Raw genomic sequence first — 27,602 nt, 5'->3', positions numbered from 1 at the left:
ATGGCTTGAAATTAGTTGTGATAGGAGTATTATTCCATAAAAATTGGCATATGTAACATATTGGTTCCCTGCCCTTCAGTAAATTGTTAAACACTTCTTTGTATTCCACTGGAGGATAGATAAGATAACCAGAGGATTGCAATATAGTGAATACTGCCAAAGATGAGCTCTTGAATCAGTAAGGATTTCAAGTAAGAAGACCATTGCCAAGCTGTGGCCATTTCCTATGGATATATGGCTCTGGAATCTCAGCCAGCATGGGGCAAGAATTCTTCTGTTGGTGGGTGCAGGGCCCACTCAAACGGCAGCCTCTGGGCCTTGTTTTGCTGTTGATCAGGCCACAAGCCCTAACCCACTCTCAGGGTGCTCCTCTCTTTTCTTTTGGAAAGCTTCTTGTTATGTTGCTTTTTTTTCTAATTATTGACATGCATATGTCATATATATATATATAGCGAGAGAGAGAGAGAGAGAGAGAGAGAGGATAGAACTCAGAATCTTGTGCATGTTAGGCAACTACTCTTCCATTGAGCCATATATATTTTAATGATTTTCGCTCCATTTAGGGAAAGTTTTTTGCAGATTTGGAGAAAAACTCAAATATCAATTTTTCCACAAACTCTTGATACTTTTTTCCTTTCCTTCTTTTAAGGGAAGGAAGTCATGGAATTGCTGCCTAGAAGAGGTGGGATGAACTTGGGAGTTTTTCTGTGGAGGTGGAATTCAATTACTGTTATTTGTTCCAGCCTCCAGCACTCTTCGTTTTTCTCATCAGGAAAAAGCCCCTCAGGGTATATGGCCAGTAAGAAGTTACATAAGATTTTAACATATGTGTAGCAGAATTAATGGGAGTCTTTCTGGTGGTAAAAAAAATCTAAGGAAAAAAAAATCCACACAGATACAACAAAACAAAGGCAGGCCCTTTAGATGAGAGTTCCCTCTCTGTGAGGGGCAGAAGAGGGCTAAAGAGCTGAGCTGGGCCTTCCTGCCATGCCTTGCAGAATACACCCTTCTAAGAGCTATGCAAGAACGAAGGATAAAGGCAGCATTTAAAAAGAGTCAACACAATGGCTAGTTTCATTTTTTTGTTTACTTGAAAACTTGTTTTAACCATCAAATTTTGGCAGTTACAAACCTGTACACTGTTGGGGTTTTTTTTGTTGTTGGTTTGTTTGTTTTTCCTCTTTTTTTTGTCCTTTTGTTTGTTTTGCTCTTCTTTCATTTTTTTTAAGAACACAAGACTGAATACTGCCAACAGCAATATAAGCAGGAACAATCCATTTTCAGTAGGGACAGGGTTCACTTCAAGTGTCAGCTTTCCCTTTTGCATAAGGTTTGGTGTGTGGCGTGTGTGTGCAAGTTTGGGTGAGTTTGGCTTCGCGTGAAGAAATGATGCATCTCATTCTAACTCTGAAATGGTACAAAAATCAGGTACTTAATGCGGAAAACACATTCATCCTAAAATAATGTCAATAAAAAACATTTTCTTGAAAACAGAGAAAGTTAAATGGAAACAGTAGAACAAAAAAAGGTTACAGTACATTTTGAAATGATTAACAAACATCATTTTCAAATCTAAAATCCTCTGTTTTTGTGTGTAGTTACCACAAAAGTTTGCAGACCAACAGCATGGATGACTTAGAATTATATTCGACCCTCCAAATTAAAGCATCCTGATAGGCATCAAAATAGTATCTACAAAAGCCTGGAAAATTGAAACCATTTATATACAATTTTATAAACATTTTAAACACCAAAACATACATCTTTTACAAACCAACCTGTTTGCAACAGGTAAATGTACAAGACAATCTCTGATACAGTGCTTAAAAAGAACTGCTTCCGTTTCCAAACACATTTGTCACTTCAAAAATGCAGTAGTACGGGCTCATAAAATTGTTAAATAGTAGCGATTCAGGTATTTGTTTGCTGAAAGGGTGCTATAGTACATACTAATGGGTCCAAACACACTCCAAATGACTGCACAATTCTCCCGTGCATCCTAAACATTGGAAGAGACTAATTATGGCCTTTGTGTATTATTACATACTTGTAATTATTGCTTTTCATTATTACATAAGGAAAGAAATACCTTATTCTTTTCCCATCTTAGCCAGCTGGCTAAATATTAACTGATGTCAAATCCACACATGGTGACTTTCAACCTCAGTATTATGCAACTGGAAGCTCAAAGACACTGTGGGTTTTCATCAGAATAATGTGCAGTTGAACATTGCAGGACACAAACCAGCAAAAACATAAGCATCTTCATGGACCACACAAAATGATGACATTGAGAAATGCCTCTTCATCTCCTTTTCCCATGGCTTGAAACATAAAGCGAAAAGACCAAAGCCTAACCACGTTACGGTATCCATGTACTGATAGGACAGCAGAGTGAAGAGGCCTGACAATTACCTGGACAATCTGTGCAAAATGAACACTAGGTCTTTCTGAATCATTCCATACAAAAGTGTTTTTTTGGTCTTAAAATTATTTATCTTGATCATCCTTTTCTCAGCCTCCTTGACTTTGATATGCAGACACAGCATTAGTGAGGATGACGGGTAGGATGAGGATGGGAAGTAAGCAGAAGGCCAATGGAATATATTCTACTTGTTCTTTTTCTAGGCTGTGTTAGTAATTTCCAGAGGATGTGCCAGATAAATCCCAGAAGAAATTCCCTTACTAGGGCTTCTCTGATTGGTTAGAATGATAGGTCGAACCTCAGATGCCTAGGCTTAACCTATTTACATTACTAAGTCTTATAATATGGCATTTCATGAATGGGTACACTGAAAGCAGGCATGAAATGGAACTCAGCAGCAAAATACTTGTAGAAGAATGGGAATAAATTAAGCACCTACTTTATTCATTGTTTATTGCCTCATAGCGCCTATGTACTCTATGACTACTGTCAACAGTCATTACTACTCTCAACCTGACCAGAACATGTGCAATACAGTAAAGTGCCTACAATAGGGTAAGTGGAACATGGCTTCCAGGAGATGGCACATAAGTGTCAGAAAAAAGGGAAAGATACTAAGTGGCGTAAGAATTTTCCATGTGGTTCATCATGGAGGAAGGGGTAAGAACAAACAGAAGCAGTGTTAGTGGGAAGAAAAATAAAAATAAAAACAAAAAACGCACTATAATTGATGACTGCCCTAAGTTCAATTCTGTACTTATCATTTCATGAAAATTTTAGAAACATTAACTTGGGAAAAGTAGAGTTTTGATGAGCACCGAAAGAAATGTGTGAATTCTGTATAAGTATACCCTTTCTGGGGGGAGGGTGCTGCAAGGAAAGAAGATTATAAAGATTCCAGAGAAATATTCCATTTTCATGGAGAATACATTATTTCCTTGCATTACAAAGAAGGAATGGTGGGAAGTCAGTGGCTCCATCAGAAGCAATTGGTGGTCACGCTCAGCACAGGGTAGTGGCGAACAATGTCATGTAAAGAGAATACTGTCCAAGTGGATGTTTCTAGTCATTGTTTGGATATTTAACTTCCTGTGTGAGCCTGAGCAAGTCTCCTCTGTCTTGGTATGTTTCCTCTTTTATGAAATATGAGGGTTGGACTAGCAAATCTTTAGGACCTTACCAGTTCTTTGAATCCATGGTCGTCCTACCTAATTCCACCATAGCCTGACTGCAACCTATTTTGTAATCTACAGGAAATGTAATTTCCCAGAAGATGAAGAGGTATCATTTGTTTAAAGGTAATGGGTCAAAACATAACATGCTTGTCTGGTGTATATTTAGTTGCAGAAATATTCTGCAGAAAATTAGGGAAAATATCTTGAAGAAAGAAATATTTTACATAGGCCAGAGCAAATGGTGGGCACCACTTTCTTTGGTGACTTCATGACTGCATTAGGATCTATTTATGCATTCGTTACTATGTCAGCCAGGCAGTCTCCCTTGGAGAGATGCTGTGTAAGCAGTAGTGACTCATCAGCATTAATCTCCTTCTAATATTTCCTGGGGGAAAGAAATGAATTGTTGGTTTTACTTTGATGGTTTTTATGTCACTGCATTATTAAAAATGTAGCAGTGATTCAATTCTAGCCCATTAGTTTGTCATTTTCTCTATGATTCTTGCAAATATACTTCTTACATAAAAAAATACCGAAGACTTTATTCTAGAAAGCAGCTTTAGTGAAATTCATTTATTTCAAGACCAGTGTGGATAATGCCTTCATGAATAGGTCTGACCAACAGACAAGGAAAAGGCTGAAAAATCTGTGAAGTGTATCCACTTATGCAGGAAGTTTGGAAATGAAAAGAGATTATTTTTTAAATGGATATGTTCAGAAACACTAACCCCTACAATGAAGTAAGAAGATTAAACATAACTGAAAAAAACTAAAAGTATGTCTGAGTGGATGATATGTAGACTCAGGACAGTACAGTTTACACACCAATGCCAGATGTCATCAGAAACTGTGAACACAGAGATTTGCTCATTAAGCAGATAGTGCAAATATGCAATTTATTTACCACGGTCACTGCATAGGTGGCCATAATCTGATTGAAGCAAAAGAGGAAAGTCACTCAACTTGTCAACTTTAACTTTTGGGTACTGGGTTACTGTATTTGCAGTGGAATAATTCTCCTGTCAGTTTTGGAAAATCTTAGCTAAAGCCCACATGTCAGATGGGAGGAAAACCCCAGGGTGTAAATAAATATTACACATTTTTAAAATGAGGTTTGTTCTGGAAAATTATAAAATACTGTTTTTAAAAAGCACAGTTTTGCTTTAAGTTTATACAAATGGCAGTACCAAAATGAAGTTAACTGAACTGGAATAAACTATGGCGTTTGGTGGTTTTCTAACATCACTGAGATCAGAAAAATTGGAAGGTACGCAGTGCTCGCTGGCAGGATTTTCAACACAGTCCATTTCCTAAAACTTTCATGTTTGCTTTCCTCAAGAGCAGCCTTATTGAGTATTGAGTGCAAGCACATATTTATACATAGGCCCAGACACACACACAATTATACTTTATACACAATAACTAATCTACTTTCCTCTTTTTAAAATGCAATTATTTCATAATGATGATACTACCAATTTAGAATAACATGTACCTTTTACCTGCAGTATTAAGAATTGTGATTATTCAGGCAGAAAACTTTGAAAGTATAACATTCTTTTTATCCTGAATTTGTGAATTTTGCTTAAACTTCTAAATCTCATTATAGAGAACAATATAATGAGAGGCCAATTCCTGTAGTCAAGTTAGAATTATAGTGACAGTTGGAAATATTTACCAGAAAACATGAAACTAGATAACCACATTCTTTCTAATGTTTGAATAGCATTAACCTTCTCCCCAGCCCGCAAGGTGGATCCCAAATAGCCTCACATTGCTCTTCATTGATAACTTTCCCAAAGATCATAAAACCTAACTATATCATTTTGGATGCTTAACACAAACAAAAAAATCTCAGCATACTAAACATGTTACTCAAATCTAATTTTATAGCTGAAAATTGGGCAGCTTATTAAAAAAATAGAGTTGATTTTAAAGGCTTTAGCCCATTTCCTTATTTGATATTTGTTTCTCTTTTCCTTCATCTAAGATACTAACTTTTGCAACAACCATTACTACTATTTTCATTTCAGTGGCTCAAAATTACATGCAACAATACTTTTCTTATTGTTGCCAGTTATTAATACTGCAAGGGCTGATGCTGTCACACTTTCCAGGGCACAATACTGCACAAAGCCATACAAGATCTGTTGTTTAAAGTGGTAGTGAACTCATTCCCCGCTCTCCTCTGTATTCTTAGCCATGAATGTAGGTACCTACTTCAAGGGTTATTGGTCCCCTCTCAGAAACAATTTCTGAGCCTCTCCTTTTCACCCAATTGGGTAAAGCTTGCTTGTGAATACTGTAACTTGTGAAGAAATCCTTGAGGAAAATACCACATTTCCACAGAATACTCTCCATTGAGACACAAGCCCGGCCAATCCCCTTCTACTTTTCCATGACAAACAGGGCAAAGAGTCGGAAGCGTGTCCTCTACACTTGGGTCTGGTGTTGAGTCTCCACAAAGGGTACGTGACGATTGGTGAGGCTGAGTTCTCCCACGCTCTCATAGTCACTCATGGCCACTTCAGAATCATCAAAGCCACAGGTGGCTGACACATCTGAGGATGAGGTGCCTCTGGAATTGTGCAAGGATAGACGCACACTGTCTGCTGGGCCTGTGGCCTCTGTGCCTTGGTTCATGCTCACAGCAAAAGTACTAAATTCACAGCCAACAGGTGGGCCCACCAAATCCGTTTCGTTGGGGAATGGGTGGGGCGGGAGGTACTGGCTAGGGTGGAACTGGGGCCTTCTCCTGCAGTCTGGGCTCAGTGTGCTGGCCAGGGAGACAGGCTGGGAGGGTGGCAGGCCCTCGTATTGGTCCGGGAAATCTTCTGGGAGGGGAGGGGGCAGCTGGTCCTGACTCAAGAACTCTTCCTCCTGAGGGGGTGGGTATTCGCTGTCGATGTCATAGCCCCCCAGGTAGTAATCGCTCTCCAGCTCCCGGGTGCTGCCCTGGTGTGCAGACCCTCCATCCTGGTTCTCGTAGTTGGGCACTTCCTCTATGTCTGACAGGCGTGCCCCTGGCATCCAGTCAGAGGTGTCCCAGTGATAGGCTGTTAAGAGAAATGCCATGAAAGTTAATTTTGTCAGACTGGATTTGGGGTAGGGCTGGGAAAGGAGCAGAGAAGGACCTGGCATGCAATGCTTAACATCCAGGAGATCTAAGAAGCCAGGGGTCCTCATGGGTCATTATGTGCTACTTACAAAGGTGACTCGGGGCCATGCTCTGTTCTGAGGAGAACAAATAGTGGCAATTTTGAGAGATGGTGCCTGCTTGATGCAGAGCCCACACTCAGCCCCACAGCCAGTGAGGATGTGCTGAAGAAACACAATTGGAGAAACTCTTATCCCCACCCCAACTCGCTCTTCCCATCCACATGCTACTCAGGGAGCCAGGCTGGCAGCATGCTGGCAGAAAGAGATGTGTCCACTGCATTGTGGACCACAGAAAGCAAAGAGGTGTGCAGGCAAATGGATGCGTCACGCATGAGGAGAAGGGCAGATGGAGCTTTCACCTTCAACAGGACACAAGACAACTGGAACATGCAAAATTTACATCAAAGAGACGGGGTGGGGGTAAAGGAGGGGGACAGGTAAGAATGAACTCAGCAAAGCAAAAGGCAAAATAAAATATTATGCTGGAGTTGTGACAGTCACCTCGGTTGTAGTTCTGTCCTTGGTCCATGACAGACACTGTTTAAATACAAAGTAAAAAGTAAATCTAACAATCCACATCATGTGAGGAGAGATAAAGCAGAGCATTTTAAAGACTTTAAAAAAATGCTTCTAAAAAACTATGAGCTACGACTAGGTTTAGCCTTTAAAATTTTTCACCATTGTTATTTATGAAATAAAAAGATAATCTATCTATATCATGCTCTAATTTTATGAGATCATTAAAAAAAGTTATCTGATTAAAATTGATCCCTATGCTGCTGTAGCTTTTGTTGCTTTAAGTATCTCCAGCTTACAATAGGTGTTTCATAAATACATGTTAAATGAAAGAAGGAATTTAACATTAATCTGGATTCCAACTAAGGGGACACTCTTCTCTTAGAAGGGATTTTATATGAAGGGTACCCCATACATTTAAAAAATTATGAAGTAGATTTTTTTTCGAAGCTGTTAATTTTATTCCAATCTATAAAGAAACATCCGGTGTCTTATTTGAAAGTAACTGTTTATTCCCCTCTCCGTTGATTAAAATCATCCCTGGTACAAAGTAACAAGTAAGCAATATTGCTAAAATAATAGCTCTTCATGCAAAGAAATACTATGGAAGAAAAAAGTAAATACCTTCATTCTCTATATTGTCAACTACATTGTTGACGAGCTGAATGACAGTCACTATGGATGCTTGTGGCAGGAAAGGAAGACAGGAGAAGGGAAGGGAAGGACAGTTTCAGGTTAGCTGTGTATTTTAAACAAGTTAACGTCTTTTAACAAAAAACCTGAAGGTGCAACACACAAACACCAAAAGCCTTCCCATAATCTGTCTTTCAGGAACTGTGTCAATGGGCACTTTTATCTAAAAGGTGCTGGGGTTGTTGGAATGAAAAAGAAAAGCAGCAAGTCTGGGGTCTGTCCTTCTCAAATGCGTGATTGGCAGAGATTTCTGGGTCATAAATTCACACCTCATGGCCCAGTAAAATCAATCTAGGAAGGCAGTGGCTCATCAAACTCATGCTAATTTCTCATTAGCAACTCCCAAAGGCTCTCAGAGGAAGACCTCACTGTTCCCTGGGATAATTACTTGGTGACCAGTCATGCTGCTCCAAACCTAATGCCAGTGACCTTTGCAGATCTGATGGCTTCTCACTCAAATAAAGCCATGGATAGCCCAATCAACTCAAGGCCTAGCTTCTGCTGGAAGTGCAGGCAGGGGCCAGCAATTGGTATCTCAAACAGATAAAATCCCATAGGAGATCTCCATGGTCTAGTTGGGTTGCTTTAGTGGCTGATACCTGTAGGTTGTGGAGAGATGATCAGGTTTAAAATGAATCGATGAAAGTTCCTGCTACCACCTGCCTGAGTTAAGACCAATCACGTGAATCATGAAAGGGCAAGTGCATGCCTCTAAGAGCTTTTGAGAATGGCCAACTAGCACCATCACTGGTGCTGCCGCCTGGGCGGGGGGTGTGTGTCAGAAATATATGTTCTTGACATTTTATATACAATGCAAACTAGCTATAGCTTTTTTTCTAGCTGGGGATGAGAAAAGGAGCAGGCACTGAGGCAAACATCTGTTTCAAAGATCTTTGCCCTTGACCTTCTGTGAGTGATCAGAAATCTACTGTTACATGGATTGTTCTTCCAGCACAGAGATACAGAAGCTTCTGCACTTGTAAGTGGAAGACACCTGAGAGTGATGGTGGTGAAAGTAGATCATTCTAGATCCAAGATTACTTCTATGGTCCTGGAGTTCACTTGTCCCTGTATTTCCCTTGGAGCCAGACTGTACCGTTTTCATTTTGCACTTCTGTGTAGAAATGCCCAGGATATGCCTCAGCAAAAAGAGAAAACTCAGCAAGGGTTCATGGACTGAATGATTACATAAATTTTTAAAAGTACCCAATTTTTCCCAATTGTTGCTAATTGGGAAAAATGGCCTAAGGTATAGGTTATGGTAAGGTTGCCTGTCCCTGTGATAATGATTAGAATTTTGTTATTTTACCACCATATGATAAACATTTACTATTCTATGACAGTTTCTGCTTCCCTCCCCTGCTCTGCAGAGAACAACCCAACTTCCAAACCTGGTTCCTCAGCTCAGAAAACTCAGACTAGCATTCCACACCCTCTCCATAGGTGTAAGTTTATAAGTTGTGGAGAGAGCAGCTTTGGGGGTATGAAGCATTCTGGGAGCCATAAGGACTTACATGCAGCATTCAGGGAGGATGGACATTTTCCTGAGGCACTGCTTCATTGACTTTTTATTTTTTATTTTTTGAGACAGTGTCCAGTTATGTAGCCCAGGCTGGCCTCCAACCTGTGGCAACCCTCCTGCCTCAGCTTCCTGAGTGCTGGCATTACAAGCATGTACTACTATTCCCAGCAATTTTTAATCAAGTCTACCAAAGTCCATGACCTCAAATGATTACAAGGGAGAGTCAATGAATGAATATGCCACCGGTTCTATACGAAAGTAGCATTTCTCTGGAGTAATTCCTAATGGTGGGGAAGTTGGATGAACAGTGAAGAAGGAACAGATCATCAGTAAAATAAAAAAGAAGTACATCTGTTTATCTGCTATAAAGTGTCACTTGGAATGAGGTAGTTCTATCAGAAACCAAACCAAAGAGGATTCACTAATGGAGGCTTGGGGGAACTTTGTCAACCCCTGACTGGGGTCCACTCAGAGCTTCAGGGTATGGCCGTTTCTCCGGCAATGACACGTAACAATAGAGCCAATTAGAAACCTGGTGAAGATGCTCAAAAGCCCAGGAAGAGGTCAACAAACAAACCCAGTTGGTCCATCACCCTCCCACCAACCCGTGTTCCAGCGCAGCACACAGAACCCACCCACACAGAGCACCCTGGAAGTCTTCTTACCATTGTCGTCGCCAGAATCTGATTGGAAGGAGCTGAGGGACTGAACTTCAGAGGTGCTGCCTTTATTACTGCCTGAAAAGCAGGTTACTTCTCCCGGGTCATCAACCCCTTTGTCTTCGCGACAGCCAAAGAGAAAGCAGAAATGACACTGGTTACCTTGTGCATATTTTCAGTCCTGCTCCCCCACCCTCCAACCTAGTTCATGTCTCAGGGCTCTTTCATTTGCTTAGAGAAAATAACAGCTTCGCAATAGAAAATTGATTGTGCCATCGAGGGCAAAGGTCTGTCAATCAAATGATTTACATTATGGATTTGAAACCCTTAACCCGTGGTAAATGAGCTTCCAAATAGCTGACAGCTGAAAGTAGCTGTTCCCTTCTCAAAGTGAAGCGACTACGTGAAGAGTGAACCGAGAATGAAGTGGCTGCATTGCTCTTTGCCATTCAGACTTAATTTACATCATTTACATGAACTGATGTGGTGTCAACACCAGGTTAAATGAGATTATTTTTAAAATAGGGGTATAAATATTTTATAGGCAAGAATGCCATTACACTTATTCTGGCTTCCATCTCTGGGGAGCCAGTGGAGTTTTCAGCTATGCCTTCTAGAGGGCAGTGTGGTATCATTTTTGTGAACGATGTTTGTGCCCTGTGTCTGGTAGGTCAGCCAGTGGTGTGAATGTGCCCTTAGCCAAATACTTCCTTCCCATTTACTGTACAAAGACATCCTGAACAGTACCCCCCCACACCCATACCGCCCGGCACACACCATAGCTACTTTCTTATTTGATGAACTAAAGGAAGCAATAAAAGCAATCCATATCTTCAGGTTTTCAAGTGCAAAATGAATTAGTTGCCCACAGATTGTCTTGCCAGCTAACTCTGCCTTGCTTAACAAAGAAGGAAATGTATTCAATAAAACCCAACAATACTTTGGGGGAAAATGTGAGTTTTTGCCTGAGGTAGATTCTGGAAATAAAGCTGTCATATCATGAAGCGGTGGCAAAAAATGATCACTAGGCAAAGCTGCAAATCATCGCATAACAGGAGGGTACAAACAGACACAGAGTTGTGATTAAGGGAACAGCTCTTGCTCATGGCCACAGAAATCACTGTTTCCTCCATAAAGGGAAGTGTTAGGAGAAGGCACGATGCCTCTGCATCTGCTGTCAGATGTTGAAGCCACAGAAAAATGTTGAGTTGGATAAACAACTGATATAAGTGGAGAGAGGCACCAGGGAGAAATCCACCTTCCAACAGCCACACCGCAAAATATGAAGATGTGCCTCAGGAAGAGACGAGGTGTCCACAAGCTTAGCCCTGAATACCAGGAAGGAAATGGCAAATGATCCATTCTGGTGGACACAATGCCTTGCACGAAACTTCCCCAATCCTCCACTACTTATTCAAAACTCTTTTTTGCCACTGCTAAATAAAAAAGTACCTAATTAGCTAGTGGATTGGCAACATTCTTGTAAAGACCAACTCTACAGACAATTTAAGAGTGGACATATTTATGGTTTAAATCCAAGGGCAACTACTTAAAATATAAATGTGTCTACAGAGAGAATCAGCAGATGACATGTTGGGGCGGCACTAGAATAGAGATCTCATCCCTGGCCCTCCTCTCATCAAGACATCTTCATTTCCCTCTCCCTCTTTCCTGCCCAAGTTTCCAAGAAGACTACTGCGAAGGGCACAAGCTGTGGAGCCTGATGTACAGACTCCTCCCTTTGCTAATTATGTGCCTTAGGCAAGTTATTTTACCTGTTCAAGCCTGTTTTCTCCTCCATGAACTGATGGGCTGGTAATGGAATCCATATGGCATAACAACATCTAGCTGTGACACTGTAAGATTGTGCAGCACACAGCAGGTGGACTTACCTTTGCATTCCCACCAGATCTCTTTGTCTTTAACCCTGCCATTGTGGCTTCTACCTTGATGGCTCCACTAAGGAGCAGTTGAGAGTCTAAGAACCTTCTAGATGTTGAGCTCAGCAAATCATATAAAAGCTTTGTTGGCTTTTATACTACACTGTACTGTTAACCTTACCGATCATCTCTTTTGGCTTTGACACAGCAGCCCTCTCCTCTGTCTCTACTTCCTGGTTGTTTGTAAACACTGATGTCTCCCTTTCTGCCTGTCACCCACAAGTGGACATCTCCAAGCTTCTTTGGAAGCCCATCTAACTACCCTTTATTTGCTCATGCCCTTCAGTGAGGAGCTCTATTCCTGCATAGCCAACCATGCTGCAGGCAGATATGTGCAGATTTTCACTTCTACCCTTGACTTTTCTCTCTGAACAACAGCCACATACCGACCACCTCAGGTAACCTCACACGCATCCTCTACACTGCTGTGGCTGCTTCCTGCTTCTGGAAGGCCCTCTTTAATAGTTTCCTACTGAAATTGTATTCATGCTTAAAAATACCATAGGAACACTCCCTTTATCCATGAAGACAGTCTTTAACCCCTTGGCTGCATATGCTCTTTAGGTCCATTTGAAAGTCCCTTTCTCCTCCTCTCCCAACATACACCACAGTACTGTAACTGCAGCTTTGGGAAACGTGATGAAAAGTCAGAGGTGACAACAAGCCTTGCCTTAGTCTCATTTGATGCTAGGGCAGAGAAAGCATCTCCATCCTTAACTAGAAGCTCACAGAAGCTACATGACTGGCTCTCTGCTTTCTTCCCTTTCCAGTCCTGTTCAATCTCTTCTCCAGGAATCAATCATGCCACATACCTGCTTAGGAATCTGCACTACTGTTGCTGCTAAAATGCACAGTTTCTCCCTGGTGCTCACTGACCTCCTCTGTGCTCTTCAACTCACCAAGTCCTTTGTCGCTCCAGGGCCTTCGCACCTGTGGCCACTCCCTGAGCCTTGAATCCTGCTGCATGAGAGCAAAATGAGAGGGAAGCTACCTGGCCTGGATCATTTTTCCCGCCTTGTGGTTCTTGGACTCCGCATTACAACCAAAGAGAACAAATTTCTTTTCTTCTGGTCATGTGAGTCCCTGTAAGTGGAATGCCTTCCTTTCTGCGGACCCTTTTCCCCGCTTTGGTTTAACTCGAATGCCCTGCGCCTCCCTCATACCTTCATTTTAGTATTAGAAACGCTCCCTTCTTATCTTCCAGAGCACATGTTCTCTAGTCACTTACTGGGCTACGCTGCTGTTGCAGCCAGCGGGAGCCCGGTTGTGAGACATGAAATTACCCTCTCTGAGCCTCATTCCTCTGATCTGCGAATGTAGTTAAGAACCATACTAGGTTTTTGGGGTGGTTGTGAAGATTCCATCTAACATACGCCATGTTGAAGGCACAGTGCACGCGTGCGCACTCCTTTCCCTTGATTTCCTCCCGTAGCGTAGGCACACCACAGAGTGCCACTTCATGAACTGCAAATTGGTACTTCCTACTCACTCTCAGTTCCTGCATCCCAGCCATTCTTCCGGATGGAGTCGCAGTCAGAGCGGCAGGGTGACACGGCCGGGAGGTTGGGGGCCACGCTGCACACCACCACGCCCCGCCGGGCAGTCAGGATGCGCGGGGACTCGGGGTGAAACGTGGTCATCTCCTGGTGCTCGACCCCCAGCCCGTCCACGATCTTATCCAGGTTGCTCCTCGAGTCGCTCTGGAAGCAGGGGGTGTAGGCCATGGGGCGCACGGGGACCTGCGGGGGCCCCACCTCCTGGTAGACGTTGCGTCCGTCGCCGGCGCAGCGCAGGTTGCGGAAGGGGATCCCATTGCTCTTGTTGAGCAACGCAGCCGTGGCGGGGTCCTGCACCAGCGTGATGTTGTTGCGGGAGTAGTTCTTGCGGAAGACCTTCTTGCGGAAGACGATGAAGAGGACGATCAGGATGAAGATGACGAAGAGGACCACGGCGATCCCGATGAGCTCCTCCTTGCCCACGTAGGAGTGGCCCGCCTGGATGTTGGGCACCACCACGGGGCGCAGCCCGCAGTACTGGCCCACGTAGCCCGGTGTGCAGTTGCACAGAAAGGAGCCGAACATGTTCACGCAGGCGCCGCCGTTTTCGCACTCCTCCCGCTCGCACTCGTTGATGTCTTCCTCACACCTTCAGGGACAGAGCACAAAGAAGCCCTCCCCAACATCAAGACACGCGGGCACCCACCAGTGCACCGGAGCGCAAGAAAAAGGCTGTCTTCAAGAGAGAAGAAAGCATCTGAAGGGAACCAACGAAGCATGAGAGGTTTGTATGCGTGTGTATGTGTGTGCATGGGGGTGCTAATCTAGGCATTTCTGTGGCCTCAGTGCTCGCAGGCATCATCTTGAGCAGACATATTCCTACCATTTCGGTCTTTTCCAATTCCTCATCCCCTACCGCGTGGGGAGAAGAAAGTGTTGTGGTAGAGGAGAGAAAGAACAGATGCAACAGAAAAAGTAACAAGTTCCAAATCCTCGGGGCCAGGTGTGTATCATAATATAAAATTGTACAATTTTAGAAAGGACACATAGTACATGTCTTCCACATTGTGTAGACTACTCCTGCCCTCCAAGGGAACTGGGGCTAGCATAAGACCTCATAATCAAATATAGAAGTGTTTCTGCGGAGAGACATGTGGATATCCACACTAAACGGGAGAACTGAAGACTAGAAAGAGCCTCAGAGCAGTTTTGGACAAGTTTTGCCACTAAATTAGTTTGCCACTAATGCATGCCAAGCCATTTTACTTCTCGAGGTTTTGAGACTGCAGAACTTCAGATAAAGAGCTGTGATCCTATGTGCCCATTGTATAGTTTTCTGCGAGGAAAGAGGTTTTTAGTTCTGACATTTTCCTTTTATGGCTACAGTCATTTTTGTTCCCTCCGGCAAGCTGGGAACGGCAAGGCTAGGTAGGTGGATGGAGAGCTTCATAGCTTCCAGATTCTATGCTCATGTTAAAGGATAATGCAGGGGCCGGGGATTTAGCTCAATGGTTTTGCCACCTGCTGCGCAAGAGCAAGGACCAGAGTTCAATCCCCGGTACCAAAAAAAAAAAAGAAAAGGCTAGTGCTAACGCAGAGTTATCAGGGGGAAAATGACTAAAACATTCTAATGAAAAATAATTAAATCAATTTTATTCTCTTTAAAGCAACCCATGTCTCATTTTGTGTATACCAATTAGAAGACAAGCAAGTCTTTGTTCTTTCTGACCCTAACACTCGCTGAAAACAAAGACCTTCTTTCCTTCTTCATTTCTCTCTACTTCAGCAGTTGTTCTGATGTGTTCAAATAAAAGGCCCAATCACCTACATTTTTGGTAACCTGCCTTTTAAAATGTAGTCAGACGTTCCTAATATGAACAGATTGAGGCCAGGTCACCCGGAAATCAGTTAGAATCACAAAGTATTTAAAAATAAATGCAGCTTTATTACTTTAAATTACTTTCAGCAATTCAAAGTCAGGTAAGTATTTCCTGGTAAAGTCCTCAGGAGATTTGCTCTAATGAATACATAAGACTGATCTGTAATTAGAGTATCACTTGCTTGAGATTACATATATATATATATGTACTTCTGAAACTATCAAGGATGGTTGAAAGTGGCATTTTACTAAGAATTTAAAACATTCCCTTTCCATTGGCTAACACTTTAATTTCACTCATTTCTTGGAGGAAAAAGGGTTGCAAAGGAAAGGTATGTTTTAGTTTCTCAGAATGATCATAAAACACTAGGCAGTAGAGTACAGTTAATGGAGTCTGGGGAAATGAGTAGTTGTTTGCCTCAGAATTAGACTGGTAATATTAGGTGGCATTGATGACTTCCTTTAAAAGAATTGGTTTTTAAATTACAAAATACTCAACAGTGATACAAAATTTTGCAAATACAGAGAAATTCAGAATAAACAATATAAATTACCCATAACCATGGTACCCTTATTAATCCTTATTAACATTTTAGTCACTTTGTACTCTTTATATAAGACATTAATGCTATGTCTGTTATATCAGTGGTAAACATTTAGATCCAATGAATTGCCCACTGCTTTATTTTCTTAGCAATAAACAGCAGTGTAGAGAGAGGCTATAACACAATCTCACTTACGTGACTCCAGTGAGCCCGGCTTTACAACTGCAGATGAAAGTGTTTCCTATTGGGTCACAAGATCCTCCATTCCGGCAGGGGTTTGGGAAGCAGGCTGTGATCTCTGATTCACAGTTTCTCCCCGTGAACTGTGAGAGACAGGTACACTGATAGCCTGGGGAAACAGAGGGCCTCATAAGACATGGATGCCAATGGCAATGCTCAGAGTGCTTGTATGCAGTCATAACACATCCTGTTGGTTCTCTGTTGAACCATATCTTAAGCAGAGGCCAAATTCCAAAGATGATTAGCAAATTAGTTATTTGGAATATATCTTGCCACAGAAATCCCAAGTTGCAGTTTGAATTCCCGACTAGTAGACAAAAATCCACCTAATTAACCACATACATGAATGCTACTGAGATTGTAAGAGACATGCAAGGGACAGATTCCAAGAGCAGACACCAAGATGGGGGAAAGATCCCTTCTCTACTGTGCTGATACTGTAAATAGCAGTGGGAGTGATGTCCTATTGGTATCAGGGTCCATTCTTCCTCTGCCCCCTCCTATCCCTGTGTCCTTTCACCTTAGCTAAGAATGAAAACCCCAACCTGGAGAGGAGGTTAGGGAAGAGCAAGGTACAATGAGCCTATTTGACAATTCAGTTGAAACTCAAATTGACATATGCACTTGATAATTGGAGAATTCCAGCCTTCACCCAACTTCCCTATTCAAATCCTGATTTTTGCATCATTTTTACTTTCTTTATTTAGAAACCCATAATGCAGAAATAGGTACTAATATCCTCACTACAGAGAATATTAAATATCAGATGAGCTAAGATTCTAGGAGGAAGCAGCATTATCTTTTTATTCTGCTTACAAAATACTCCTGAGATTCATTGTTTTTGGTTGTTGTCAGAGTTATACATGCATGTAGTAAACAAATACAGTTTTATTTTGTAAAATACCGCATTTGCACCTCCTCATACCTTGGCGCCCTTTTAGTATGTCAGTATTTCCTTCTGTGCAATTTTGTGATTATTTCAGTCTTAGGCATTTTCTGTTGGCTTTCTATTATATATCTTTTATTTCAAACCTTCAGCTCCACTACATTTCTGATGGCCTTACCTCCCAATATATTATTATTATTATATAATATAATATATTATATAATTAAAATTGAAATTATAATTGAAATTTTGGTTAAATCAGTAATCAGGGCTGGTGATATTAAGATGTGTTATGTACACGTACCAACTCCCCAAGATTAATGTAATCATTAGGAACTGCAGACATGTACTAATAAAAGTAAATATTAAAAAAGAGGAATCAGTGTTTACCGTGCTGTAATTGACTATGAAATGCTACTTATAGCTAAGTTATATAGTGAACTATAATTATTTTTATGCACAAATTTTTTTGTTTTCCCTGGAGTTAAAAATGATTCTGTTTTGGGTTGCTCATTTTCTGAATACTCATTGCTAATTCAGCTCCAAACTTTTCCCCAACTAGGTATCTCTGGTTGAGTTACCCTTGGTGACCTGTACTTGCAGCCCCTCGAAGACATCTGAGGCCTATGCTTGATAATCTCCTGTTAATTCTGTTTCTCTGGTGAATCCTGATATATTATCTAACTTAAGTTAGAGGATTTCCTTACTAGTTTGGTAAATCCTCTTTTAGAAGCTCATATTGGGGCACTAAACCATTGGAAATCTAAAGCCAAATTCTGAGCTTATGAGTAAGGCTTTTTAACTGTGAAACAAGTACCTCTGGGTTGGTAAATTTCTCTAGAAATGACTTATTATCTGCATAGAGACAGGATGAAGATCTGGGTTCTGCCATTGGAAGGGCTGGGTGGTGGAGGAGGAGGGGTGGACCTCAGCATCCAAGGAGCCATACTGACTTTAATCCCCCTATGCAGCACAGGGCCAGGTGCTCTCCAGCCCTGAGATCCTGCATTTCAGTAGCACCTGGAGGTTTTGCCAGGGTGGAGGAGGAGCAGCAGCTTGGTACAAAGAAAAGGTGGGAATCCAGATCCATTCTACCTGCCTCTTATACAAGGTTTGGCCAATTCTTATTTTAAGCCTCCTGTGGTTTGGGTATGATTTAAGTGTGTACCTAAAGTTGTTGGAAACTTGGTTCCCATTACGAAAATGTTAAAAGGTTGTGGACTTTTAAGATACGAGGCATAGTGAGATGTTAGGCCATTGAAGACATATCCCCAGAAGGAATGAATGTTCTCATGGGACCCCAGCCACACTCTGGCTTCTATCTTGTCATGTGATCTCTCTAACACACTCTGCCAATATGTCCTCTGCCCTGAGGTACTTACCAGAGCTGAGCCAGTGCTGGCCCTGTGCTCTTGGGCATCCAAAACTGTTAGCTCAGTAAATTTCTTTTCCTTATAAAATATCTAGCTTTGGATATTTGGTTTTAGTAACAAAAACCAGACTAATGCAGAGCCTTTCTCCTTATTACCTCTTCTTTAGAAGAGACTGATGCTTCCAGTTCCTCAGTCTTTCCCTTCTGCCAGTTTGAATTCAGGTCTCTCAGAACTTCTCTTTTCCCTTCTTCTCTCCTCTTCCCTCTCATCACCTGTCCCTGTGCCTTCTACCTCCAAACTTGTGTTGGCACTGCCTCTTTTCCAATTCTCCTCACTTTTTAAGGCTTGTGACTTATTTAAAATCCCTTGTGACAGCAAGTGACCATCATTATCTTAAAGTGGGCAGTGAGTGTTTCCTTCTTCTGAAGATCTTTTGTAAATAGTGTAAAGAGCCATTCTCACTCTTACAGAGCTCTTCGGCTAAGTGGGTAGTGACAGATGTTGGGATTTTATAGATTTATTGCTATAAATATAAGGTAGTTAAAAATCTATAGTCTTAAATAGAATGTACAGTACTCTCATGGATGTTTTACCGAATCCACACTGTTGATGCAAACCGCCCAAAAAGCCAGCCTGAAGGCTGTGGTCAGGAGGCAGCAATAGGAGGTAAGATTGCTTCAAATTATGCTAACTTAGGTTTTTTTCCCTAATTTGGAAAGGTGCTCACTTTAATGAAACTGGGAATTGTTGAAAGCAGCCAGGATTGGGAAAAATGCTTCCTTGTGTATCACCTGGCTATTCAAAATAGCATGTTACTTAGGGATACAGTAACATGTTAGAGTGAATTAGATTCTTGTTTTTTAGACTAAGGAGAGCCATGACACAGGAATGTGGAATTCCACATCAGTGATGAGGAAGAAAGGAAGTTAGGATGGGGCTAAGGCAAGGTGAATAAACTCTCCAGCTCCAATTTGGCAAGCCTCTGACAATTTCTTAAATAAAACTGAACCAGAAGCAGCTGGAGTCTGGGAGGGACAAAGATGGGCTGTCTGGAAATAGGGTCATTTGAATTACTATCATGAAAACTGGATTCTACCCTGGGACATGCAACTAATTTCTTATCAGATGGTAGAGAAACAATTTGGGGTCTCTGTGCTTTGACAAACCAGAATTTAAAATAAGACACTACTTCTAATGTACTGTTTTACTCATGCACATTTTCCTTCTCCATTTTCTTTATCACTTGTGGGACGTCTAATACAGCTTGATGAAGCAACTGGCTTGACTGATTAACCTGTCCATACTGACTGAGTGCCTGAGGAATCAACTCACAGAGGGGCGTGAGAGATGACTGTTGAATATTCAGGAATTTGGCATTCAAGTATTAGACCACTGGTAGCTTGACACTAGACATGGTGTTGGTATTTACACCACAGAAATCAGCAAACCTCACAAATCAGGGCTTTACTTTAGACAGCAGCCTTACCAGTATGCCCTTGGAATAGGGCTGTGGCAGTGATGAGGATACAAAGACAGAAAAACACCACCTACAATCCTCTTGTGGATGAGGAAAGTGAGGATCAGAGAGGCTGGTTATGTGCTCATAATCACAAAGCTAGCTTGGACTTGAACCCTGGCAGGGTGGCTTTAGAGTTCTGAGTTCTGTCCTGAACTGTATTTCTAACTACCATGCTCACACACTCCCTGTTTGTCTAGATTTCTCTGTTGTCAGAAAGAGGCAAGCTCTAGACTGTGCTCTTACAATCTCCAAGCTATGGGGCAAAAGAGCAGAGGCCTTTTGAGACAGATCTGCTTTTAAAACGTTAAATTTGGAGGAGTTTTTAATGTTAACACAATGAGAAGGAACAGCAATAGAATTTTTTATGAAAAAAGAATGATATCAATTGTTCAGCCTCTATAAAAGGTCTGTTTGTCAAAATTAACCTGTTCTCACAAAGCATTATTTATTATTTCATTATTTTGTCATGGGCCCTACTCTTTATATTTTTGTAATATCAGTAAGTCCGCCATAATGATACAAAGTGGCGGAATTCTTCAGTGTTTTAAAATTAGTCATTATGTGAAGGATTCAATAATCCTACAAAGAAAAAAGAACAGGTCACATTAACATCTCCACATCATGGAGTGTTGGAAAAGTTAAATGGTTTGTTCAAGGACATGCAATTTGTGAGTGACTACTTTGACCTTGAATCCAGGCTTCCTGATTCCTGAATCTCTCTGTACAAAGCTGTGTTGGCACTAGAACTTGTCAGAGAGCAGAGCTCTTCACTTCTGAGGGATAAGAAGGAGGGGCTTGCAGTTATTTCCCACAACTCTCCAGGAAGCAGACAAGATGTAGTGAGATGGACAATATTAGACGCTCCTGGGAGCCAAATAATCATCAAATAATAAAGCGAATAGCACAATAAAGTTTCTACTCTCCCCAAACATTACCATATGTCGCTCTAATACACAAATAAGGAGAGGAGAATTCCAAGAACTTTCTAGCCAAGATTTGACCACAAGTAGTATTTGTAAAAGAAAAATATATTTCATTGGATAAGCTCAGAGTCTTAATAAATGTAATTTTTATTGAGTAGTTTTTTTCTTGTTGGGTGGGAGAATATAAAAAATCATAACTAGAACAGTATCTTTTGTGACAGAAAATGCTAGTAACTTTCTATACATTATATCTCATATAATTCTTGTAACAATTCTGGGCAAAAGTACAGTTATCATATTTATTTTATAAATGAGGAAACTGAAGCTTATATGAGATGGGTTTCTCAAGGTTATCTATGCCAATAAGTGGCAGATGTACGCATTATACCAGTCCTCAGATTTTAAAAAGGAAATGATCCTACTAGTACTGAGATACATGTACCAAAAAAGTCATAGCTTTTTTCCCTTCAAATCTTGGCAAAGTGGTAAGTATATTTTTAATTCTCGCCTCAAAGCTATGCTCCTGTTTACCATCCTTCTAGTTTTAGAAGATGCAGATGGTTTTGAAATCTGCACCCAGACAAACTTAAAATGCCTCTCCTTTTCTTGTTCAAGGAAGAACATTACAAAACCTATTAAATGCAAAAATAGAAATGGAATAAGCAATTATAGAGTAAACTTGGGCTGGGTAGGCAAATAATCAAGATAATTTCAGTCTTACTCCTTTGACTTAGAAGTCATTTTCTGACCTGATTCATCCAGGTAATGGCCTTAACCCTTTGCCCAGCTCACTGGTGTAGGTGAACATTGCTCTGGTCCATTTGGTTCTTTGATAAGGAAACATCTGCCTGATGCACAAAAGTAGAAAAGATGACAAATGTGCAACGAGTACTTGGAATCTGAAATCAGCACCAACTGCGATGCTTGCCGAACTGTGGATTTCATTTACACATCTAAGAACTTCAGGATTTAGGAATCATCTGTGATGTGGTGAGGCCCTGAGCTTAGTGCGCTCGGGCCTGGGTGCTTGACTTTCAAGAGCCTCATTTTTTCTAATGCTTGCTTGATAAGGAACAGTAAGGCTTTTGGATTCATAAACCAAAATAGAGCAGCACACAAACAGGTTCCTTATTGTTATAAGTTTTGTAATTACTTTGGGTTCTGAAATCAACTTCATCTCTGTGCTGCTCATAAAACAAACAGTGGAAAACCATAGGAGATTTGTATTCTGATTTTTAGGCTGAATACTGGGAAACTTTCAGACCTGTAGTCTGTGCAAATCTCAATTAGCATGAGAAATCTAGTGGGTGTGTTGTTATCAGCTGAGATGCTAATCACAGTAGGAGCTCAGCAGCTGAACATGCCCTCCATCATTACCTCAGCATTTCAACTTTTACTCACTATGACTTTTCTTTTTCACCAAGCAGGGACATTCAATGCTTTTAAACCTTGTAAAATAAAAACCTTTGAAGGTGAGAACTGTAACTTTCCCTAGGAGAGCTGGCTCACCTTTCATATACTGTATATTGGGCCAAGCCTTTAATATTTTCTTTGAATATCTAGAAGCCTTTAATGTGTTAGCAACATTGGGTACACAGTAAATTCTTACCTTCTAGTATGTTTCTTTGTGTCTGCACATAACCTACTTTAGGATTTTTCTATGAGTGTTTACAATTATTAATCTTGTTACTGTAAAGAACCAAAAATTTTCAAAAGAAGATTAACTCAGTATTTAGAAGAAAGTCACACAGAAAAGATTTTTTTCTGTAGGCTGCAAAACTTACTGAATTTATGTCCACAGTATATTCTCTGGTAGCCCAGTTTCTCCCTCCCTGTGTGCCCATTCAGTGGGCTATTGGGTAGAGCAAATAGGGGACCCTGTTCAGTTCCCTTCAACTATCTGTGAGGGCGAGGGGGCATTAAAGTGGACTCCGTTAACCACAGACAAAGCAATAGGACTTAGAGCTCAGCTCAAAGCAGACATTTAAAATTTGGTTGACCAAATTTATCTAGACCCTTGTAAATTAGGGTCATAAAATACTCAACAAAACATGGCCCAGAGTAGCATGGGGACTTCACTGCCAAAAACACTTCTACAACCAATTATTGGCAACATCTAAGAACCCATTTGATGCAACTTCATGAGCAGAATATTCACAACTGCTGAGAGAGAGAGTGGGAAGACATTATTGTTCTTTATCTTTGAAGAGGAACTCAAATTCTTAACAGGGGAATGATAGTCCATCTTTGTACTAACATGATTTTTTAAAAGTACTGTACAGAGGGGCATGGTGGTTCACTCCTGTAATCCACACTGGGGAGGCTGAAGCAGGAGGATTGCTGTGAGTTTGAGGTCAGCCTAGGCTAAATAGTGAGTTCAAGGCCAGCCTGAACTGTATAGTGAGATTCTGACCCTGCCTAAAAAAAAGTACTCTACAGATTGTGCATCTCACTTTCAATTCCTGAATGTCCTTTGTCTGTTTACCTCTCCTCAAACTCACTGAATTGCATATCTGCAGATACCATGATTAGGATTCCTGAATGTCAGTGGTTCTCAGACTTGCATGTGTATAGAGCTATTTTGGAGACTTGTTAAAAATAGAGATGCCTGAATTCTATCTGTGTAAATTCTGTAGGCTTAGACTCCTCTACTCCTCAACACTTCTTTCCAGTAAGTTCAGGAACTTGCAAATATTATTTGGTTACCAAACAGAAGGTCCCTTTGATGAGCACAGCAAATGATAGAGGCAAGTAAACAGATTTTCTTTTTTCATTAAAAATCAAGAGACTTCTTTAACAAGATCTCATTTTAGCAAGGTCCACAGGTGGCCTGATGTGTCTTAGAGTTTTAGAATCACTATCTAAAATATGAGAAAAAAGGAAGAAGAACTAGAAGTTTTTCCAGGTTCCAGGACAGTTCAAAGACAGAGAAATCAGTGTATTAACCATGGCATTTGTTAAAATAGAAACTGATTCAGTGGCTTTGGGGTAGGATCTGAGATGCTTCCTTTCTAACATTCCCAGTGGTGCTGATGCTCCCAGTCCCTGGAAAACACTGAGTAGCAAAGGGTAAGATGATAGGTTAGGGAGTTCCACAAACCTGTGTCAAATCCTAGCTTCACTACTTTTATCAGATGTGTGATGTTAAGCTAATTACTTAGCTTCTCTGGCCCATTTTTTGTGCAATGGGATGGATAGGTAGGAGGGAAGAAGGGAAATATTCCCAGAGTTCTGTTGTGAGAAATTAAATGTTCTAGTGCATAAGCACTTGCAAGTTATGCACTATCACAGTACCAAACACATAATAAAGGTCTAAGAGTAATTCCTACCAGTAAGAATATGCGACTTCTTGTTTCAGGAGTTAGGCATCTAGTCACATGCAAAACTATCTGAATGATTATTTCTGGCCTAGTGACTGTGTGACTTTACTTGCTGCATTATGTCACCAAATTATAGCTTAGTCTCAACTATGTTTTCTCTAAATGGGCTTGAGCTGAGCATGATAAGGCATGAGGATTGAGCACTCCTTATTCAGACTGTGGGTGCTCACTGGGCTGTTCCCTGCATACTGGGTCTGGAAATGCAAGGGTCAGAATGAACTCTAGCCATTTCTTCTCCATGGTGGTTGCTATTTCCAGTTTATGTTTATGAAGTACATATAATTTTAAGGCATTACCAAGAGAGGGCCTTCCTTCTGTGGTTGATTTACAGAGTCATATTTATACTCTTATTACAAGTCAGCATTTTGGGCTCTGACTCCCCTGGGCTCCTTCTGGCCTGCTTCTGGGTCAGTCAGGTTATAACACTGGTCAAAACTGCTGACTGTGTCATTCCAGGCTAGTAGATGTGGCTTCCTTGACCTTCATGCCAAGGGTTTGATTGGATTTGGGGGTGGTTGGAGCAGAATCCTGCTTCTCTGAAAGAAAAAGCTTACCACTATGGGTTGCCTGTATTAAAGGTTTTGAGTGTTTGCAACAATGTGCTAGGATAGCCACAGTTTGAGAATGGATTCTGTGACCAGGACAGCCAGCATTCTCCAGAGGTCAAGGGGATGACTGTGCTAAGACATATATCCTGGAATTAGAGAGCAACATAGTGCAGGGCCCAAACAACATAAAGATGTTCAAATAATTAACTTTTGTCATCAGCAAGGAACCACCTCGTAAGCACCTCATTCTACTTTCTCTGCCTTCTTTTTCCTCTTTGAATATTGTATATATCCTAGCCTTTCATCTGGTGCCCAGATGGTCTTTGTGATTAGACCTCTCTGCCAACCAGAGGTGATTCTCAAGGGCATGAATATTCTTTCATTAAAGAGTCACTCTTACCATTCTGTTTAAACTATCACAGCTAAGAAGATTTTTCTTTTATTTTAAGTTACTTTCTAATTAGCTGCTTTCATAAATATAAGTAAAGTCCAAATTGTTGGTTCTCTCTTTTCTCGTTTTTCTCCCCTCCTTTATTTGGCACTACGGAGTTTTCACATAAGGCACGAGGACCTATCAAAAATTCTGCTGATACAAGAAAATAATGGGGGCCAGAAAAGAGATTCTCTGTCTTCTCTTCTTAGGCCTAATCCCTACGAAAAGGAAGTAGGTAGATACCTTTTTATCTATCAGAATAGGAATCCTGTGTGTTTGCGTCCCCAAGGAAGCAATAGGAACCCTCTTGGATTTCCTGGTGAATGGCAAGGAGTTTGCTCATGCTGGGCTCAGTCCTGCTGTGCATGGGAGCCCCAGCTTCTCTGTCTGGGGCCGTTGTCCAAGTGGCTGCTGAGAGAAGAACCACCGGCCTAGGCTTGGGAGTAGCTTTGGAGGGAAAGCTGTTTTTGCTGGGCTTGTTTGCTGAACAGAGGTAATAGGCTTGAAAGAAGAGAGTTGTACAGATGGAGATGAAGAAAGGTACTTTCTTCATTTTAGGAAAATGTAAGCCCCTATGTATAATGGAGATACTTAAACTGATAAGAGCTATATCATACTATAAGAAGCAGACCTGCTATAGAATCAAGTCCCGAGCCTAGTCATGAAGTAAAGAACAGGGCCACAAACAAAATGGGTGCTCTACTGGCAAGGTTCGATCCCCTAGGGAGGGGAACAGCATTTCTTTAGAGCATGTGAAAAATATATGGCAGATGGGCCCTTCAAGCTAAATTTTGGTTAAACAGAAAGAGATTAAAAAATAGAGAAAATGCTGCTGTTTTTCATATGAGCCATAGTTATTTAATTAACATACCTGCACTGAATATTAAGCTGAAGGATTTCATAGCAATTAAAATAATAAAATGCACACTGAAGAGCAGGATTCCAAGGTCTTTTTCCTTCACTCAATGATTATTATTTTTTTAGAGATAACCTACTGTGGAAGCCCATAGCTTTGCCAGCAAAAACAACATCCTGCCATCCTTAAAAGTATGCTACAATTTGTGGCTGTGTACCCAGGATTTGACATGGAGTGGTGTTCTATTTCAACCCAATTTAATTATATGCTCCCTTTATATATCGTAGATGGCTCACACTAGCAGAATTGTTTTGCCTGGTGAAAAACTGGCCATGACTTGTCATAATGGGCTGGTTTATAGAACCACTGAAGTATAGTTACTGCCCATCATTCGGGAATTATGGCACCATAACAACCTTTTATTTACATATACTGCTGAGACTGTAAAAACAGCAAATAGATTTCTTAAATCGAGACGGCAGAAATTTCCCCCCAGGGTACTTGGCCCTCATTGTGGCAGTAACATATGCAAGTCTAAACAACTTTGGTGTTTGTATTTCGGCAGTGCATCATTTCATGGACAGTTTATAACATTCTAATAATAAAATGGACTCTATAAATTTGGAGTTGGGCTTCACGAACATTAGATGGTAATGCACACACCAGAATCTCTAAGTGATTTGTGAGGAAGGTTTAAATTTGCTAATCACACTACTGCTGAGCAACTCTGCAGAAGGGCTGAAGTGAAGTCAGCAGTCTGGCTGTTGGGAGGTGGTGGCAAGCTTTTAACCAGGAGAATGCTTGACCTAGTTTACCTTCAGGCAGACAAGACATCTGGGTAAAGGCAAGAATTCTTATATCTTTACACTCCTAGGTCTTAAATAATCTTAGCTTTTCCCTCCTCGAACAATGAAAATATTTTTCTCTCTCTCTCTCTCTCTGTTTCTCCCTCCTTCACGATGTGCCTTTGGGGACAATTACTGGGGTAAAGCATCACTACTACCCCCTCCTGAGATTTCACAGAAGTTTCCTTCTCATTATTCCTAACTTCTCACTCTTTGTAAAGCTCTCACAAGACTTACTTTTAATACACGTTTCAAAAGCATGCTCCAAATACCACCATCATATTTCTATTCTTGTGGTCTTAGCTTCTAGTAAATTTATGTCTGCACCTGGTGAGCCATTCCAACCAGGGAGAGGGTTCTGCACTGACGTCGTAACGGAGACTGCTACTCAGCATTCTGCAATGACTGGCACGTGGCTCATGAAGGCACAGTTTAAAAAGGGGAGGGTCTTATTAGTCCAGGTCTCCAAAGTCAGGAAGGGTGTGAGGTGGACAAGGAAGGGGAAGACTATATGATCTCCTGCACCATGCCTGTGGCTGCAAATGGGTGGCCAAACGGGGTGCTTCTGCCAAGCGTTGAAATTTCTCTTC

At 41.2% G+C, this 27,602-nt stretch overlaps 1 protein-coding gene across 7 annotated transcripts in view; it reads right to left on the bottom strand.

Moving 5' to 3' along the window:
• Positions 1 to 1,069: 1,069 nt before the first annotated feature.
• Positions 1,070 to 27,602, bottom strand: part of Fat3 (FAT atypical cadherin 3) — a 651,224-nt gene continuing 624,691 nt past the window's right edge. For 4 of the 7 annotated variants that reach the window (XM_013069628.3, XM_004838019.3, XM_087212272.1 and 1 more), the window contains 6 exons: positions 16,205 to 16,358; positions 13,579 to 14,234; positions 10,156 to 10,269; positions 7,900 to 7,959; positions 7,261 to 7,296; positions 1,070 to 6,656 (listed from right to left, as the gene is read on the bottom strand). In XM_013069628.3, coding sequence (XP_012925082.2) covers positions 6,034 to 6,656; positions 7,261 to 7,296; positions 7,900 to 7,959; positions 10,156 to 10,269; positions 13,579 to 14,234; positions 16,205 to 16,358 — 1,643 coding nt within the window. In that variant the 3' untranslated portion in view covers positions 1,070 to 6,033. Of the gene's footprint in view, positions 6,657 to 7,260; positions 7,297 to 7,899; positions 7,960 to 10,155; positions 10,270 to 13,578; positions 14,235 to 16,204; positions 16,359 to 27,602 lie in introns of those variants that run through there. The other 3 variants (XM_013069629.3, XM_004838020.3, XM_087212273.1) reach the window with 2 other exon arrangements.

The sequence above is a fragment of the Heterocephalus glaber genome, unplaced genomic scaffold (assembly GCF_053883595.1).
Source record: "Heterocephalus glaber isolate CG9 unplaced genomic scaffold, H.glaber_assembly_v1.0 deba00001429, whole genome shotgun sequence".
NCBI lineage: Eukaryota > Metazoa > Chordata > Mammalia > Rodentia > Bathyergidae > Heterocephalus > Heterocephalus glaber.
Note: the sequence above shows the minus strand (reverse complement) of the source record. Positions and strands in the feature narration are given on the sequence as shown.